Source organism: Pocillopora verrucosa, chromosome 8 (assembly GCF_036669915.1).
Source record: "Pocillopora verrucosa isolate sample1 chromosome 8, ASM3666991v2, whole genome shotgun sequence".
NCBI classification, from domain to species: Eukaryota; Metazoa; Cnidaria; class Anthozoa; order Scleractinia; family Pocilloporidae; genus Pocillopora; species Pocillopora verrucosa.
In genome coordinates this window covers 17,777,473-17,794,205 of record NC_089319.1, presented here as the reverse complement: position 1 = coordinate 17,794,205, position 16,733 = coordinate 17,777,473, and the positions used below count along the sequence as shown (strand labels likewise).

Here is a 16,733-nt window from a genome sequence, read left to right as displayed (position 1 = left end):
AAGTTTAAGTAATATTCAGTAACATAGGAAATGGCATGCCTGTCTAAATGTATTTTCCTTTCGCAAGAAAACTTCAGTTATTTTTTCATAAATGATTTTCAATCAATTTTACTTTTAGCTGTGATGCTGTTTCTTTCCTCATGTATCAAAGCATTTTGGAAATCTTAGCTCAACAATTCCTCAGACCAGAGTTGGTTCATCCATGCATTTTAAAGATTATGAGCTCAGTTGTTAGTTTCCCATGTCAATTAAGCTCCAGATATGTGCCTGTTCCCACCTTCACAGTCTGTTTGCACAAAAAATTCGAATTTATGGATTTCTCGCCAAACGTCGTTAAATTTTTTTATTCGCGTGCAATCTTTCCATTCGTCATCAAAAACAGGGCAGCATCTTTAATCGTTAGTTAGCTTAGAGTGAATTCCAATTCGCGTCTTTTGAGTTATGAGTTTTATTATGGGAGCGAACTACAACCTACCTCTTATTTCATTAGATTTAAATTACCCCATTTAACTTCAAACTCTATCTACTGGAATCTGTTCTGCCAACTTCTCATATGCATTTATCTGACTTTTAAAGAGAACAGCAAAAAAAAAGACGAAATTGAAACTGACTCATTTATTCTTTAACAACCGCAGAATTTCCACTCACATCTTTCGAAATGGATACCGAAATGAATTTCCCATAAAACTTAAATTCCAAATAAATTTAACATCTATTTTGATTCCGGAAAACTATTTCTGTTTTAATTTTGCAGAACACTGCAAAACCTTTGCAAGCTATGCAAATATCTCGACTTCTGAAACCAGTTTCGAAACTTGGAAATAAACAAAGTTTCACTTGTTTGGAAAAAGCTATTTTGGTTTACATCACTTTCGAGCCAAGAAAACATTTAAGCTAAATTCTATGGAAGATTAAAAATTCCTCTAAAAATTGAAAAAAAAATTGCCTTCCACGTTGCTGAAAAATTCAATTTTATCATTCTCAATTAATTGGCCTGTTTAATTTTTTGGGGGACATCGAAATATTTTTGTCAAATTTTTATTAGTGATTCTCTTTTACTGTGAAACAAGTTTTATTTTTTTATTATTTTACGTGATATTTTACGCTTCCTGTCGGCATACCCGACTGTGACTAAAATAATCTATACCACTGGTCACGTACGGAAACTAAGCGACAATTCAGTTTTTTCCTGCTATGTGCCTCACCTCGTAGGCCGCAGACATCACGAATTTATGCTTTGTGTGATTCGCGGTTCGTTTGGCAGGTGCGTCATTTACGTGCTAAATGTGGTTCATGTCTCACGAGCAATATTATCTCTAGAAAAAAATACGAATAAAAATACGCTGATATTTTTCCAAAGAACAATTGCAAACAGAATATATCATGCTGCTTTGGCGAAAAATATGATGCGGAGCGAAATTCCAGTTTTGTTATTTCGACTCAAATGTTGATGTGAAACCGTAGCAACCAGTAGGGATTACGTGACTGAATGTTACTCAAAGAACTTATGCATGGTTTAATGATTTGTAATCTTGTTTATTTCTGGATACAGAGCGCACTCGGCGGTAGACAAAAATATGCGAAAGCAGAATATATAATTAACCCACGGTGAAATAAATAACTTGTCTAATGTAGTAGTGTCACGTCTGATAGTTTTCAGTCGATTTATGATGAAATGCAAACACATTTTCTTGGAATCATAGTAATATGAGGATTATCCTGCAGCTGTTTTACATGCAGTTTTCTGAATGCCTGAAAGAAATACTTGGAGTCACAAAAAATAAAGTTGATATAAATAAACTACCGGTGCTGCTTACACGGGGTGAATGGGTCAAAACCGATTACTAGACAGTAAAAACAAGCACTCACATTGAATAAACCGGATGTTGCAGTCAATCAAATCGTCGAGTACCGCCCGCCAAACTATTCCGGATGCTCATAGGGGAGCCAATCAAATTTGTAATTACTCATACGCGCTGCTCATCGACCAATAGGAGAGCCGTCTGGGAAAACCCTTTTATGATCACGTATTAAACGAGCTAAAACGAACCAGCGAGAGTAAATAAGATCAGTTTAAGATCAAAAACTTGCACAGGCACAAAACCTTGGCCGAAGAGAATTGAACGATACACCTTCGACTCTGTCAAACCCTAAGGAGCAGCAATACTTTGCACATTCTTATAAAGGTAACACTTCAGTTTCTTACAGACAGGTTCACAGTTTTAAACCAGATGCGGTTTTAGTCGACGTTCGTGTACCTAATGAAGTATATTTAATGTTCTTAAAGTGATGTCAGTTTGTTTTGACGCGCGCTTAGTCGGGATATCATGCCAGTTCATAAAAGAGTGAAGAACTAAGAATGGATATCGCCTACACAAAGTGCTCACGATCATCACAAACATCATGTTGATTATTCGCGACATCCGTAACACAATGTAATCACTATGTTTTCAGGTGTGAGAAAATTCAAAAACGTGCATTCAGAAGTCATGTTTTCTTCTAGTCCGGACGTAAGTTTTGAAAATTGTGATAATTTTGTAGAAATTAAATTATGCTTTTAGTTAGAACACATATCCTTCCTTAGAATTTTCGATACAAACATTGCTGTGGAATCCTTCAAATACAGCTTTAAACCGGTCTGCATAAGACTGGAAAGCGAAATATTTTCAGCATGACTGCAGTATCGAATAAAGTTGTGCTAACTTCGTGTAAAACTGATTGAAATGAAAAAATTATCTATTATACAAAGTCACATTTTTGCCGATAGATCCCTGACACACTCTTAAGGTGATAAAAAGCTTTCTGTTTTTGTTGATATCTAATCGAATAGATTTGAATTCATTGAAATTCTCAATTACGTCACGCATAATAAGTATATTGACTCGGTGATCTATTTATAGACTTTTTAACTTTTCTGTATCATCTGAATTTAACATGAATCTCCTTATTTTCCTTTGCTCTACACTAAGTCCTTTGCTTTGTAATTAACTGTAAATAAAGGATCTAGATATATCTGAAATGACATTTAAACCTATGTCAAACATAAAAAATGTAACTTACGTCCATCGCGTGACATTTCGTATTGTTCTCATTCAGACACCATAACAAAAGCAAGGAGAGGGGTTGAATTTTAATAAAATGCACAAAGACATTTGTTTTTATCCATAGTCTAGGTAACATATTTTAATATACCGTCTGCTCCTCGCTAATTGCCTGTACAGTCCTCAACGCCACGAATCTTAACAACTCTTAAGGTGAACACGATGAAAAAATTACAACGTTAGCAAGTTTGTTTGGTAGATTTGAGATCAGATGTTTCAGCTGTTTTAATTCTACGATTGTCCTCAGACATTTCGTCTTGTGAAATCAGCAGGCAACGTCGTAAACATTTGACTACTTTGTAAAACTTGTGAAAGAGTATTTCCAAACGAGAAGAGGAGTCAACCATTTTTGTCAGTCCACGTTGGAAAATCGATACAGCTAGACCTCTGCAACAGATGCAAGCGCCATCTTTTAATTTTTCGATCAGCGTTGTATTAAGGAGGTTGTTTATAGTTTTCAGACACCGACGTTTTGTGGCACAATTTGTTTGCCAAAGGCTAGATGGAGGTGGGTGAAATATCATTCTTTACTCTATGAATCGAGTAGGTACAGCTTGTAGGCATGCTACCTGCAATTTTTATCGCAAAAATATTCGCGGTAAAATTTAACCGTAGTGTGCGTGTTTCAACGATGGTGTCAGTTTCAGCGTGTAGATGAATGTACACGAGTACTTGCAACCTCGAGGCGAAACAGTACACTGTGTTTAGCTAATTGAGAAACTGTTTCCATGATGAGTTGCTCGACAAACCTTTTTTTCTTTGAAGGTATGTCTCGCTCTCTTGATTGGGTTCGACAAAAATCTGTATCCAAATTGTGCTTCAACAGTGTTTAACGTTTCTTAAAATCTTGAACATAGTCATCGATACCAGATGAACCCTTGAAAATATTTGAGCATAAAATCTCAGAAGAAATTTGCAAAATCATCAACACTCTTTCTTACCGATGGAAATACTTTATCTGTAAATGTAATGGGTATTGTGTCGTAAAAGTGCCAAATCCTATAAGTAAACTAGAACTCCGCTCTCTCCGTGGCGCTCCGGTTACTAAAGTTCTATAGTACTAACCAAAAATATTTTTCAGTTGTGTTTCCAATGGTTCTGATTTTCTTAAAGTCTAAACAGTAAAAGTATTGCCCATGTCGGTGGTGAAAAGATCGATCGCTGCCTGTATATTACATGATGCATTTCTGTCAAAACATTAAGTTGTGCGTGACTCCACTCAATTTTCTCTGACACAGTGTTTTTATTCAGTGATCAAATCTGTAAGCGTTTCCAAAGACACCTTAGGAGCTCGATTTCTTCACTCAGATCTCGTGATCGCAGTCTTTCTGATACAAAACCTAACGGAAACTAGTTAAAGAGGTGAGGTAAATTTTAAGGAAAACTATTTTGCGGGAACTTTGATCTATCTTTGGGTATCCCAAACAATAGTAAACATTGGGGACCTGATTCGTTAAATAATATTGGCTTGAAAGTCGTGGGACTAATATTTTTTGTTAAGTGCCTAATAATGACATACTTTGTGGGTCTGTGATAGACTGTATAAATAGAAATAGTTAAAAGACTAAAAGTATAGATGGTCTGAAAAGTGGCCTTCTTGTAAATGATTGCATAGCTTATATCAGTTTGTTTTATCATGAAAATGTTTCAGCGTCTTGGATATTTTGATGATTTCGTTTATTTCATTTTCAAACACAAATATTACTAAGAAACATCCTCGAGTTAAATTTTCCAGAGCTTCTGGAGATAAAAGGGGACATAAAAGGGGAGTATATTTGCAAAATAAACGTATCAATGATTGTGGGGCCAAATTTTGCCCAAAATACGCACTCATCAAACAAAAACTTTAACTTCAGTACATATAATACATAAAAATTAGGCAGCATTTAAAAGAAATACAGTATCGATCTTTTCTGGCCTTGCCTAAAACTTTTTCTGAGTTTTCTCATTGATCATTAGATAGAAGCTTGCAACAAAAATCTACACACGTTATTATGCTGTAACATGTTAGAGAGTATTCTGCACTCATGGCTTCTACAGGTGTTTTGATCAATTACACCTAAATTCATCGTTGGCATGACTTCTTTGTAACTATATAATTTTGTTTTTGATTCGCTAGATCTGCATGTTTTTGATATGTAGGATATCTTCTGAAAAAATGCTTAAAAATCGTAATGTGCCAGTTTCAAACTTTAAGCCATAGGTGAGCCGTATGATTTTTTCATAGGCGATTGGGCAAATTATCTGTTATTTACGAATTCTTGACAATAAAACATGATCATGTTATTAATGGTATTTATGGTCGTAGTAATGATAATGATAATAATATCAGCACTGCTAATATGGTTTGAAAAGACCTTCCAAAAATCATTGTCGCAAAGGGAACATTTGGATGTTAACCCAATCTGAGAATGACTGGCCAAGTTTTAAACCAAAAAAAAATAGAAGTTTGTAAAAAGCATTGGTAGTTTGCACTAAAAGTACTCAGTTGATCCAGGGCTGCCCATTTGTTACAAGTTTCGACTTGTTTCTTCTTCTAGACATTTTCAGACCGTGAACTATTTGAAGCATCCAAAATGATGACTTGTGATGACGAAGTTCCTGGATGTGGATTTCCGTTCAACTTTGAGGACTACTTAAATCTGGATGGTACCCAGGTTGTCCCGAACATGGATGCTCAACCCATGCAGTTAGATGGGGAAGAGAGCAAAAGCAGAAGTGACAGTTTAACCTCGTGGAAGAGCTGCTCCAGCCTGAATGAGTCTGGTTACTCGTCAGATGAGAGTGCGTCCCCAAGGATGGACGAGGCTCTTCCTTCTCCAGGAAACAACTGCCTGGACTTAGACCAGCATACAACTCCTGGTTTAATGGAGTGTTTGGGACCTACAGGTACGTAATTTCATATAATTAATACATTGAATGGTAGCAATAGTGCATTTAAGGGTTGGCTCCTCTTTTTATAATTGTGTTGCATCCATGAGGTATCCCTTTGTGCACTGTTTCCTGGTCGAGTCGGAATCGGTATGTTGATCTTTTTTATGAGAAATTTGACGTTCATTTACGATCTCTAACAGCAAATTAGCTCGATGCATGTCCAGTTATCAGTCTCATCCGTTGTTCTTCACCCAAGTTCATTCATCATCATCTCATGATGCATTTCCAAATCTGCGGCGCAAGCTAATTCCAGGCTGTAATTCTTACTGTGGTTAAACAATTCCAAGCGTCCGAAAATTGATTTTCCTCTTGCAACACAATGTGGGCAAAAGATAGACTGAGGAAATATCGGTCAATTTTGGACATGTTGCCTGTATTTCCAATCCAGAGATGGACTCAAACCACGGCTACAGTAGATTGAAGACTTTGGCATCGGTGCTACCGCTTATCGTGCACCTGTTTAAGCATCGTTGGAGCAATGCCCTTTCAGTTTCATAACCCCTTCCCACTTCAAAGTTCTCTTAAATATATTTGAAATTGGTTCTCCAAAAGTTTCCTTGAGTACTCCGCTTCATTTCACGTGTTTTTTTTTAATATACAAGAGGGACTGTCTGAATCGCATAAGATGGATAACGTTTGTTACATTTTTTTTTTCTACTGTGTTGTTATGAAATTTGCATCGATTGCAGGTGTCCCGATCAACGCAATTACACATCTTTGTTTCTTTCCGGAATTGAATTCATTTGTTTTCATGTTTGCGTTCAAACTAAGCAGTGTAGTGCCCAATATTTTTGGAGTAATTTAACCAGCTATGTTAAAAATACTTACAAAGTTAACACGTCATAGACACTATGGACGAAAACACCCTTCTGTCGGCTCACGTCTGAAGCAATTTGATTGGCCGACCAGATTGTACCCATAATTCAAGCCTATTGTTTGTCGCAAAAGCGTTTGTGGAATGTTCTTCCTGTTTACAACGGCGAACTCGAAATCTGCAGGCTTTCAAGACAAGCGTAAAGTATCCAGTAAATACAGCTTCATTCTGATGCCCTGAATTCGTTCCTTCCCATCACTGAATAACGAGATGTTTTTTCGCTTGACGAAGATGTGTATTTTCGTCGATTCTTTGCATTTAGTCCCTGTCTTACGCTCCAACGGTCTAAAACTTCCGGTCGAAGTTGTCTTGTCACCAGAAACTGAAGCTACGCAAGTTGTTTGGTCTTGTGTATTTGAAAGATAGTTTGGGTAATCGGAAATAATTTTAAGGTAAGCAAGTTTCCTTTGCTGCTTGATACCTTCGTGTTTTGAAATTCCGCTTAAGATTCCCATTTTGAGAAAGTCTAAATTCATCAATCACCTCTCGACTCTGTCGAAGTCGGGTTTAACAGCTCCGTCTTCGTTTCGTTTCTAAGGTTTAAACCGGGAACACAGATAGCTCTATTTTGCGATCTGATACATGTCGATCCTACTTTAAAGGCTATTTTATTTTACAGGTAAGCTCTTTGCGTGCCTTTTAAATGCTTTTTTAAGAAAGTAGTGTCTAAGATTATGAAGTAACGAGGCTTTACGAACGGAATCACGCGACATCCACTGTGACGCGACTTGATGCTTTCAACATAATTTTAGCATCAATAAAGACATTGTTAAAAAATTACTTTAGAAAATTCAAGGAAGGCCGATTACAACAGCTTCCCCACAAACACGGAAAATTACACTTTCGGGTTTTGTTTGGTTTCACATGATCTCTCCGTTAAGGCGTTCTATATGCAGCCGTACGGGTCACGGGTCATTCTACTGGAACGAAATATATCTTTCAGTTCTTTTTTTGAGAACAAAACCGTGTTTATGACAAGTGATCTTGATTCAAGATAGCAACGTTTCCAAGACAGAAACATCATGGGAACTCTAAATCATTTAGGGTAGATCGTGTTGAGACGATAGCAAAGAGTTTTATGATCATTTTCTCAGAAGCTATTGTTATAAGGCTGGTTTAGCGAAATTAAATTTACCAAATGCGGCCTAGCGAAAGATTTCAAGGACAGATAAGTGCACAAGATTTATCATGCAAGGCTGAAATTTTAATATTTGTTGAATTTAGCTGGGAAACCATCTTAATCTTCGAAAATTGGGCACATAATCGCGTCCTTAGTTTAAAAAAAGAAATGCTCTTGGAGCCTTTAATATGTTAAGATTAAGCATTTCGAAATTCGGAAAAAAGGCTCAAGCTCTTCCCGCGAAGATTTCATGAGTCGATTTTTGCCTTCGGCAAGTAAACAAAAATGTCTCGATAGGCGTGTTTAACTTGTTCTTTTTTCAGGGGACATAAATTGGCCACAGCTCAGTTCTGTTCAAATTGGCCCTTTCCGGACAATCGTTCAAGTAGCTCTTTGCTTCAAATGTCTTCGGCCAATGGCCTTTTTTTTTCGTTTAAATCTGTGATTTATTGGCTTTACAATTGCCTTGAGATGGGTCATTTCTCTCAAGTTTTCTCTTTAAACTGCATACTTGAGTCACAGTTTTTAATTTTTTCGAATTCTAATGACAAACTTAGGCGGCAAAAATAACTTGAACGCTTAGGGCGACCTTTATCAATCCACATCTAACTTCGGTGTAATGTCAAACTCCGATAGTTTTTTTCACGTTACCTGTTCGCTCATCGATGTGGTCAATCGCTTGAAGTTGCTGGAGGCGGATCTTCTTTAGCTGTGTTCCAGTTGATACCAAAACTACAGCAGTAATTTGCTCACTCACGCTTTGTTACTTCTCCGTCGGGGTTATAAGGCTTGCCTTTGGAAGAGAAGCGCTCGGTCAAAAATGCCTCTTTCTCTTTGATTTCTGTACTTCCCACATTATCCTTCTGGATATTATCATGCTCAGCATAGCTTTTGATTCGAAACTGGTTCCATGCTTTCTTTCGTAATAATTTGCCAAACTTTTTCTGAGGTATATGAGGATAAATATATTGTGCCTTCTTGGATTGGCGAAGCTCCTCCGAAATAATTTCCTGTTAAACTGCATTCATGCGCTGAACAACTTAAATTAGGCTTGGAATCCTAAACGATTTCTTCTTTGGGCTCCTTTGCTGAAATATCAACCTTGATTTCTAGAACTTTTCATTTTTGGTGCTTGTTCAGTTTTTCTAAGCCTGTTGTGATCTTTGTTGGAACTTCATTGACATCCAGAAAACGCTTTTGAATGTGCTTTGTGACCTGCGCTCATTACTTCTCAGAACATTAACCACCTTTTGGATTCTTTCCTTCTTTTTCCTGTCGTCCCTTTTTCTTCCTTTTCTTCAGTGTTACTTTCATTTCACCCCCTTTCTTTCCCTTTCCTTTCCAGCGTGATCATTTACCAATCCATCCATCCATCCATCCATCTGTTCTATATACATCTTTCTATACCTTTTTTTTTACTGTTCAGCCACTTTCTCATAACAAGACACCCAGTCAGAAAGGTATACCTAATTACTAAAAGATTGTAGTAAACTGCTCATCAGGGGTGGATCCAGGAATTTTTGATTAGGTGGGGGGGAGGCGGGTGGGCAGATTTAGAAAACACAGAAAGAGTATTTTGCACTTAGTCCCATGTGAATTAGAAGCTAAGAAATATTTCGAGACAAGTTCATTTTAAATATGCCACATTTTGTTATAACATGCGATCCTGTATATTAACCCTAAGCAAACCCCCAAAGTTCTGCTGGGGGGGGGGGGGGGGAGAAGGAGTTTCGCAACCCTTCTCCCCCCTCGCCCTCTCCCAGGACCCTGAATTTGCTGCTGTTTCTATTTTCTTCTAACCCCGCATTCAACTTAATTATCTGTTGGAATGCTTTTTTCTTCTCAGTCTAGATGTGTCCCAAGTGTTCAACTCGCAACCTGGTGCCCTCGGTACTGATATGTATTTTTCTTTTTCAGAAGATTGGTCCAACTACCCACCATACACATGGACAGCGGCTCAGTTAGAAAGTTTTCTGAAGTCGGTCTGGAATTCTAATAATATCACTGGGGAGTATGACCTGGATAAGTTGGACCTGACTGGGCCAGAGCTGTGGTGTTCAACAGCAGATGATTTGAAAAAACGTTCAGAATATGGAGGACTCCTGTACGAAGCCCTCACGCAGATCGCGAGTAGTTCCCAATGGGAAAGTAAGTGCTATATTTGTATCAATATAAACAACAAATTTAACATTATCAAAACATTTGAAAATAACTTGTTTTCAACTGAGTTCGTGAACCATCAGTGGAGCAAGCAAACGTTGCTGAAAGAAAAGATGCAAACAGGAACAAGAGAACAAGAAGAAAGAGAGTAAATAAACAGTTTAAAAAGTGAATTAAGAAATAGAAAAGAAAGTTTGAAGGAGAGAATAACAAGAGCGAAGGAATAGAGAAAAAAAGAAAGAGGGAATGAATGAATAAATAAATAAATAAATGAATGGATTTATGAAAGGAAGAGGAATTAGAGAAAAGCATTCAGAAGGAAATAATCAAAGAAGATATAGGAAGAAGAAAAAAACAACGAAAACAACTCTTTAACTCCCAGATCAAATTTGTACTTCTCCTTACCATCAACCATACAATTCTCATGATGTTAGTTCAGAGAATTCAGTATTGAATCAACTTATTATCCCCAAATTGATATTTTTCTTTATTCTCACCACTTATCTGGTTGATACTGTATTGATATTGTAAGGAGAAATTCTGTCTTGGTCACTCATGGGAATTAAAGGGTTAAAGAAAAGAAGCTGTCAGTTGGGCAGGCCATTGAGGACCTTACAAGATAGTACAAGAATCATTACAGGCTAGCTGTGTATGATGTCTAGGGTAGATTGCTTTTCCTATAAAAAAAGGTTAAAACTTTTTTGTCCCTTTGCAGGTTCCAGTACCTCCTATGGAGGTAAGTAACATATCTAGTTTAAGTCTTGAACATTTCCCCAGGGAGGGTTCAATAAAACTTTTGCGGGATGTGCCTGGTTGGGGTTGAATGTGAAGGGTCTCGGCCTCTGTTAGTTCATTCAAGCTCTTCTAGCTTCATGTGGTAAGGGTTTCAGAAAAGTAAACAAAAGAACGATTCCTCCTTTGATAGAAACAAAATGAAATAGAAACAATGATTTCCTTCATGAGTTACTGAAAAAATCAAAGCCCTGTTATCTGCCAAAGGTTTCTACTGATAGTGTACATGGGTACACCACTCCCCTATCTCAGTCCCCCAGCTTCAAGTTCACTCTCAGAAGTATACATTGTTCGGTGTTAATTAACCAAAGGATAATCTGGTATACCCTAGACAGGAGAGGAAAAATGGAAAGTTAATCGTTGTTATTCTTGTCTGCATTTTTACAGGATGTTACGATCCATCAAGTGATGAGATGTTTAATCTTCTTGCTATGCAAGGTAAAAATCTCTTAATTTAAAGGTAAAATAATTCCGTGAGAGCTAGACCGTTATTAAGTAGGGGAATTTTCTGTCATGGTGTAAAGCCATGGTCTAAGCTAGTAAAACCAGCAAACAGAGAAACCATGAAGTTTAGTTAAGACTTTTAGGCTCTCAGATCTTGGGACTGAAAAGTTTATGTGAAAGGGTTAGGTGTTTTTCAAATGCTATATGCAACAAAAGCAAAATATCATAATAAATAAAACTTTTCGATTACAGCTGAGGTATTTCGTTCATCTAGATTTTTTTTCCGGATAACTTCCGATGCTATCCTCGCTTTTCAAGATTCTAGCTGTAACGTGTGAAGTAATGATAGTTTTCATTCACCCCACTGCATGAAAGTTAGATACTAACTTGTCAATTATCATGTATCTTACAGATTCCCCTTACTTCTCCCTTCCGGATGATCTTCCCGTGGAAGGTGAGACCCTATCTCACTTGATTACAGAAAATTTGTTTATAAAATGGCTCAATGGATCTTACCAAATAACTTTTTCTCCGATTGCGGCAGCTATTGTTTCCAAATCCGCCTTCACTCCATGTCATCTCATTCTTGATTTGATTTTTTTTTAACTAAATTTTTTTTTTTCATTTTTAGAAATCCACCGATTGCTTGCACAAAGTGGTAAGTCTCACTCTTTGGTGATATCTATTTTTGAAATAATAATAATAAGTTTTGGAAAGCCATGAGCCAAGGGTTTTCCAGAAAACAGATAATTATTTAAAACACGTACCATGCATAGATTCTGTGTAGCATATTGTATGAAGAAGCCGCCATACGGAAAGCCTTTCTTCGGTTCTTTGTTATTTTCTTCGGTTCTTTGTTATTTTCTTCGGTATTCTTCGGCATTTTTCGGCCGGGTTTCTTCCGTATCCTTCCAACTGCAGTGTCAATTCGCAAAACAACATGCAAAGATTTATGTAGCACTTCTTCAAATCATATTTCAGTGTACAATAAATTGAATAGACGATAATTGAATAGCCTAATCCCTGACCTATTTGTTTTGGTTTAAAAACTTACTTAGAAGCTTTTTTTTCTGGCGTGAGCAGCAGTGGGACTTTAGGCGCAAGTTCGGTTTAGATCGGACGCGTGAAGTGATGCCCTCTCGAGGCACGAAGTACGAAGGCGTGCATTCTCGCACGCGCGCCGCTACCAATAAGACACATATTGAAGGATTAGGACATCCGAGTGGCTGTGTCCGATATTGTAGAATGCTAAATAAGGAAATTATTTCGATTAGATGAAAACCCATTCGCGGTGAGAAGCGAAATATAAGTTTTGTTACTTGGAAATTTCATCTTTCAATCAGTCCGCTCAAAATTATTTTTTCAAATTTTTGTCGAGGAGGAACTTGACATTCCTACAAAGTTTTGTAGATCTTGAGATAGCAGATTATGTTTGTCAAACAGAAATGTTGCTCTTTCGATTCCATTTTTTTTCTTCAAAGGCGTTCTAGACTGGGCTGAAATCACAGAATTTCAAATCTAAAAGGAATCGAACGCTTTTATACATACCGGTCTATTTATATCGCTGCATACACGGGATTGCTGCATGAGCTAAGGGTTTTGACTGGTCTTGTGGCTGTTTGCTAAAGAAACCCAAAAGATAACGAGTCACTATCCAACAAGTCAGGAAATATTTGAAAATATTGCACGTATGCACGGTGACGTCAAACCCGTAGGAAGTGTGCTTGCACGCAGAAGGCGACCTCTCTTTGCCTTACGTCAGAGGGGTCATTTCAATTGAAACTTAAGCGAACATAATTGAAGTGAATAGTAATTCGCTCTTTTTCCGCGATGCAAATTTTTGGCTCTACACGCCGCTTCCGAGTGGTTAATTTCCATGCTTTCGCTCCAGGCTCATGGTAGCCATTCAATGTGCTTAATCAGGCGCGGAAGAAAGCACGAAAACCGGTATTAAACTTAAAAATTGGGCGCTAACACCTGGACGTGAAGGAATGGTAAACTTTGATCAAGTGCCATTAAATGAAGGAAATGAAGAGAGTTTTAAAGAAAATGCGCATATGTTTGGACCAGCAAAAGCCAAAATGAGAGCCTCAGTAACGTGGAGGGAATGAGATTAAATTCTTAAAAAATATATTGTACTTTGAACAGCTTCGTGATGAAGAGCAGAACTTGATGGCAACCAGTTTCCGCATAAGTATTTCCGTATACTGACGGCGACTTTACAGCACGTATAATATTGCGCAAAACGCGAGCGAATTCGTTCACGTGATCTTCAGGTCAAGTGAGTTTTGCGTGGGTGTTTTGCGAGTCGCACCCAAATGTCTTGTGATTGTGGAAGTGTAAATTACGAGCTTCGAGACAAAGTATAGAAATTCTTCGAGCGCTGTTCGACGTTCTCGCAAGTTCGATGAAGGATAATGTTTTTTTCGAGTGACTCGTTTGACAATTAACGGGTTCTAGGCCCATAATAAATCTAGCAGTAACAAACAACATTCCTATGTTTCCGCAACGATACACAGGCGCGCAGAGTTGTGCTTTGTTCTTGACTTCCGGGTCTGCTCCATTTCGTGTCAATGTAGTCCTTCTGTTCGTTCACGAATGAACTTTTCTTCACGGTTATGTGTAACATTTGCGAATTCGTCTCGGATTGACCGTCTCCTAACTAGAGAAAGTCGGCTTCTGAATTCAAATTACTCGAGCGAAACAAATTACACTCCTGCTTGTAAATGCAAATAATCTCTCGCTGAATGTCTTGCTACGTAAATAGGCAACGTGAAACTTGAATCTGAATGACTTCAGAGCGTTACTTAGGGGGAGGGTGTTCAGAGATACTTTTTTGCACAGCTTTCAAGTATTCTGGATCACTTCAACAAGGATTATCATAATTTTTCATGTGTGAATGTAAGTTTTGTATTATCCTCATGTGGAAGGGATAAATCTCTGATCATAGAAAACGCTACAAAGTAGGAATCGTATTTTCCCACCCCCCCTCCCCCAGTGGTAACTTTGTTCAGTAATCCCCAGCATATTTATCGACTGTTGTTCGTGGTTTGCTCGATCCTGCATGTCGAGTCACTAATAAGCAAGCGACCTTTCCGCCAACCATTCGACGCTAGAAATGCCTTATTACTGCTCTTTAAGAATATTTAGCAAGGAGAAAAAGAAGAAACGTCGGCGAAAAGGTAATCAGGTCGAATTGATTCATAATATTTCGTTGGTATTAGCTCGTATACCTTGCGTGAAACAGCCCCACAATAATTTGAACTTTTATGATATATTTACTGTTAGCCGCCGTTCATTACTGTAGTTTGGTGAAAGTGTTAAAGCTAGAATTCTCGTTTATGCCCAGTTGTTCGGTTAGTCGTCTTTAAGCGACTGCAGAGTACATTTCGGATGGTATTTTGGAAATCGAGACGATGATTCGTGGTGTAATTTTACGCAGCGAAAGCCTCAAGCTTCCTGATCGGTTGAATCTTCTACAGTTGTTGTCTTTTACGCTGGGTCGTTGAATTGGGCTGTAATCGACGAACCCGAAGTCGTTGTCAATCCGTTGTGTTTTTTTGTCATTTCAAGGATTCGTATGAGGATTTGTAGCACGAGTGAAACCAACAAGCTTGTTCGTTTCCGCGCTGGTACGCGCCATATCCACGAAGGAGAAGGAAAGGCGAAGCGTTGTCTATCGCTATTTTTAGCATACTTTGTGAAACCTTTCACATTGTTGAATGGTACAGAAGGTCTCATTGTTTCTCAAGGGCTAATAATCTTAAAGGATGAAAGTCTAGCGGCAAACTGGACTACTGAGCGAGGGACCATCTTCATGCGTATCTCTTGCCGCTCATCGTTTGCTTCGCATCATACCTTGAGATCAGTCTCGAAGCGTTTTTTTTAACTTGTACCCAACGATTGCGCGTGGTTGCTGTGCATATGTAAGCGTTTAAAGCTGTTAAAATGTCGAAGTTTTCTAAATTGCGATCAATTTTAGCGACTTTTTTCTCACAACGCGAAGAACTGGGTTTTAATTCTGAATGCTTTTCCGCGTTGCGGGGAGCTATGGTTTCCATCCAGTTGGCATTGAAATGAGCTAGCACGCACAATTATTAGGAAAATATAGCTTTGTCCAAGCCATCTTTCGTATGTTCTGACGAACGTTTCTTTCTTTCAGATGAAACCAACGATATGGATGATAGTCATGCTGTGATTGGAAACATAGATGGCGGTGAGTTGGCTTTTGGAAGAAAAATTATTTTGTCACGTAGCGGGTCGCATTGGGTTGAATATTTCCGGGAGCAAAAACAGTTCTCTCGAAGTTTCTTCCGGGAACAGTGTCGACCGCTCTTTGTTTGCTTAAGAGTTATACCTCCTCATTATGGTTAAATGACCTTAGTTAACTGACTTTGCTTGTTTTCGCCGAGGGTATTTTGTAATTTCTTTGTGTTAAAAAACCACAATGCTGTACTTGGCTGGGTGGACGTAATAATTTATATTTGTGCTTGGGATTGTCAACAATTTTCGCTATATGTCTCTCTTTCTTGATTCACATCCTTCGTCACCTCTAAAGAAACGAAGATTCTTTTGTGTGTTTCTATTTTGTGTACATTATAAGTTTTTCCTTCGGTTATCAGTGCTAACTCTTCGAAAATTTCGAAGGAGATTCTTCAAGAGATAAGAACTCATAGAGACTACATGACTTCTATTTGCATAAATTTCGCAATGTCTTAAATTATCAGCGATTTCAAGCAGTTCTGTTGTAGTTTTTGTAGCTTTTGGCCGAAGATATTTCGAATTGATTCAGTAATCTTGATGTTATGGATGGTGTTGTTTGTCAACTAGTTACAGGCGAGCCAAAAGTCGGGTCGCAGTAATACTATAGGCTAAGCAATCAGATAGCTCTCTTCGCGATGCATAAACATTCACCACTTCCTCGTGTGGGCTAAGCTGTTACTAACGTGATGAAAATGGCTCTTTTTACATTCCTTTGTACTCTTTAATACTACAGACATTTTGTTTTGGACGCGATTCGCTTCGTTCTGGCGAGGAACGTTAGAAAATGCGATATTGCATAACTACACAATGCACATATATTAAAATTTGTTGCAACTTGAATATTCAGGGTTCAGCAGAAAAGACAATTTAAGCTGATGAAATATTAAAGCTTCTTTTCAGCTTGAAAGTGCGGTGTCGCAGGCTTAAAGATCTTTACAAAGCAATTAATTAAGGGCTTTTCGCTTGGAAGTCCAAGCAGGTTTTTAACTTAATTGTTTAGCTTTCAAGCTACTGTAGTGTTGCTAATATTTCCACGTCTCCGATA

General features: G+C 37.9%; 1 protein-coding gene and 1 long non-coding RNA gene across 14 annotated transcripts in view; one reads left to right on the top strand and one right to left on the bottom strand.

Moving 5' to 3' along the window:
- The window catches only part of LOC131795479 (uncharacterized), a 39,695-nt gene that overhangs the window by 16,868 nt on the left and 6,094 nt on the right, over positions 1–16,733 (top strand). For 6 of the 10 annotated variants that reach the window (XM_066170582.1, XM_066170579.1, XM_059113061.2 and 3 more), the window contains exons 2-8: positions 5,642–5,990; positions 9,947–10,177; positions 10,905–10,925; positions 11,369–11,419; positions 11,838–11,879; positions 12,057–12,083; positions 15,588–15,641. In XM_066170582.1, coding sequence (XP_066026679.1) covers positions 5,642–5,990; positions 9,947–10,177; positions 10,905–10,925; positions 11,369–11,419; positions 11,838–11,879; positions 12,057–12,083; positions 15,588–15,641 — 775 coding nt within the window. Of the gene's footprint in view, positions 1–2,045; positions 2,187–2,454; positions 2,511–3,588; positions 3,610–5,641; positions 5,991–9,946; positions 10,178–10,904; positions 10,926–11,368; positions 11,420–11,837; positions 11,880–12,056; positions 12,084–15,587; positions 15,642–16,733 lie in introns of those variants that run through there. The other 4 variants (XM_066170580.1, XM_066170585.1, XM_066170583.1 and 1 more) reach the window with 4 other exon arrangements.
- Positions 8,491–13,228, bottom strand: LOC131795481 (uncharacterized). Of its 4 annotated transcripts, none has more exons than XR_010718420.1 (4): positions 12,974–13,228; positions 12,193–12,340; positions 11,942–12,107; positions 8,491–11,308 (listed from the first exon to the last, which is right to left on the bottom strand). It is a non-coding gene; the product is annotated as an uncharacterized lncRNA (long non-coding RNA). The 4 variants fall into 4 exon arrangements; XR_010718421.1 differs by lacking the exon at positions 12,974–13,228 and adding an exon at positions 12,480–12,962; XR_009341045.2 differs by lacking the exon at positions 12,193–12,340 and having other exon boundaries at positions 12,974–13,221.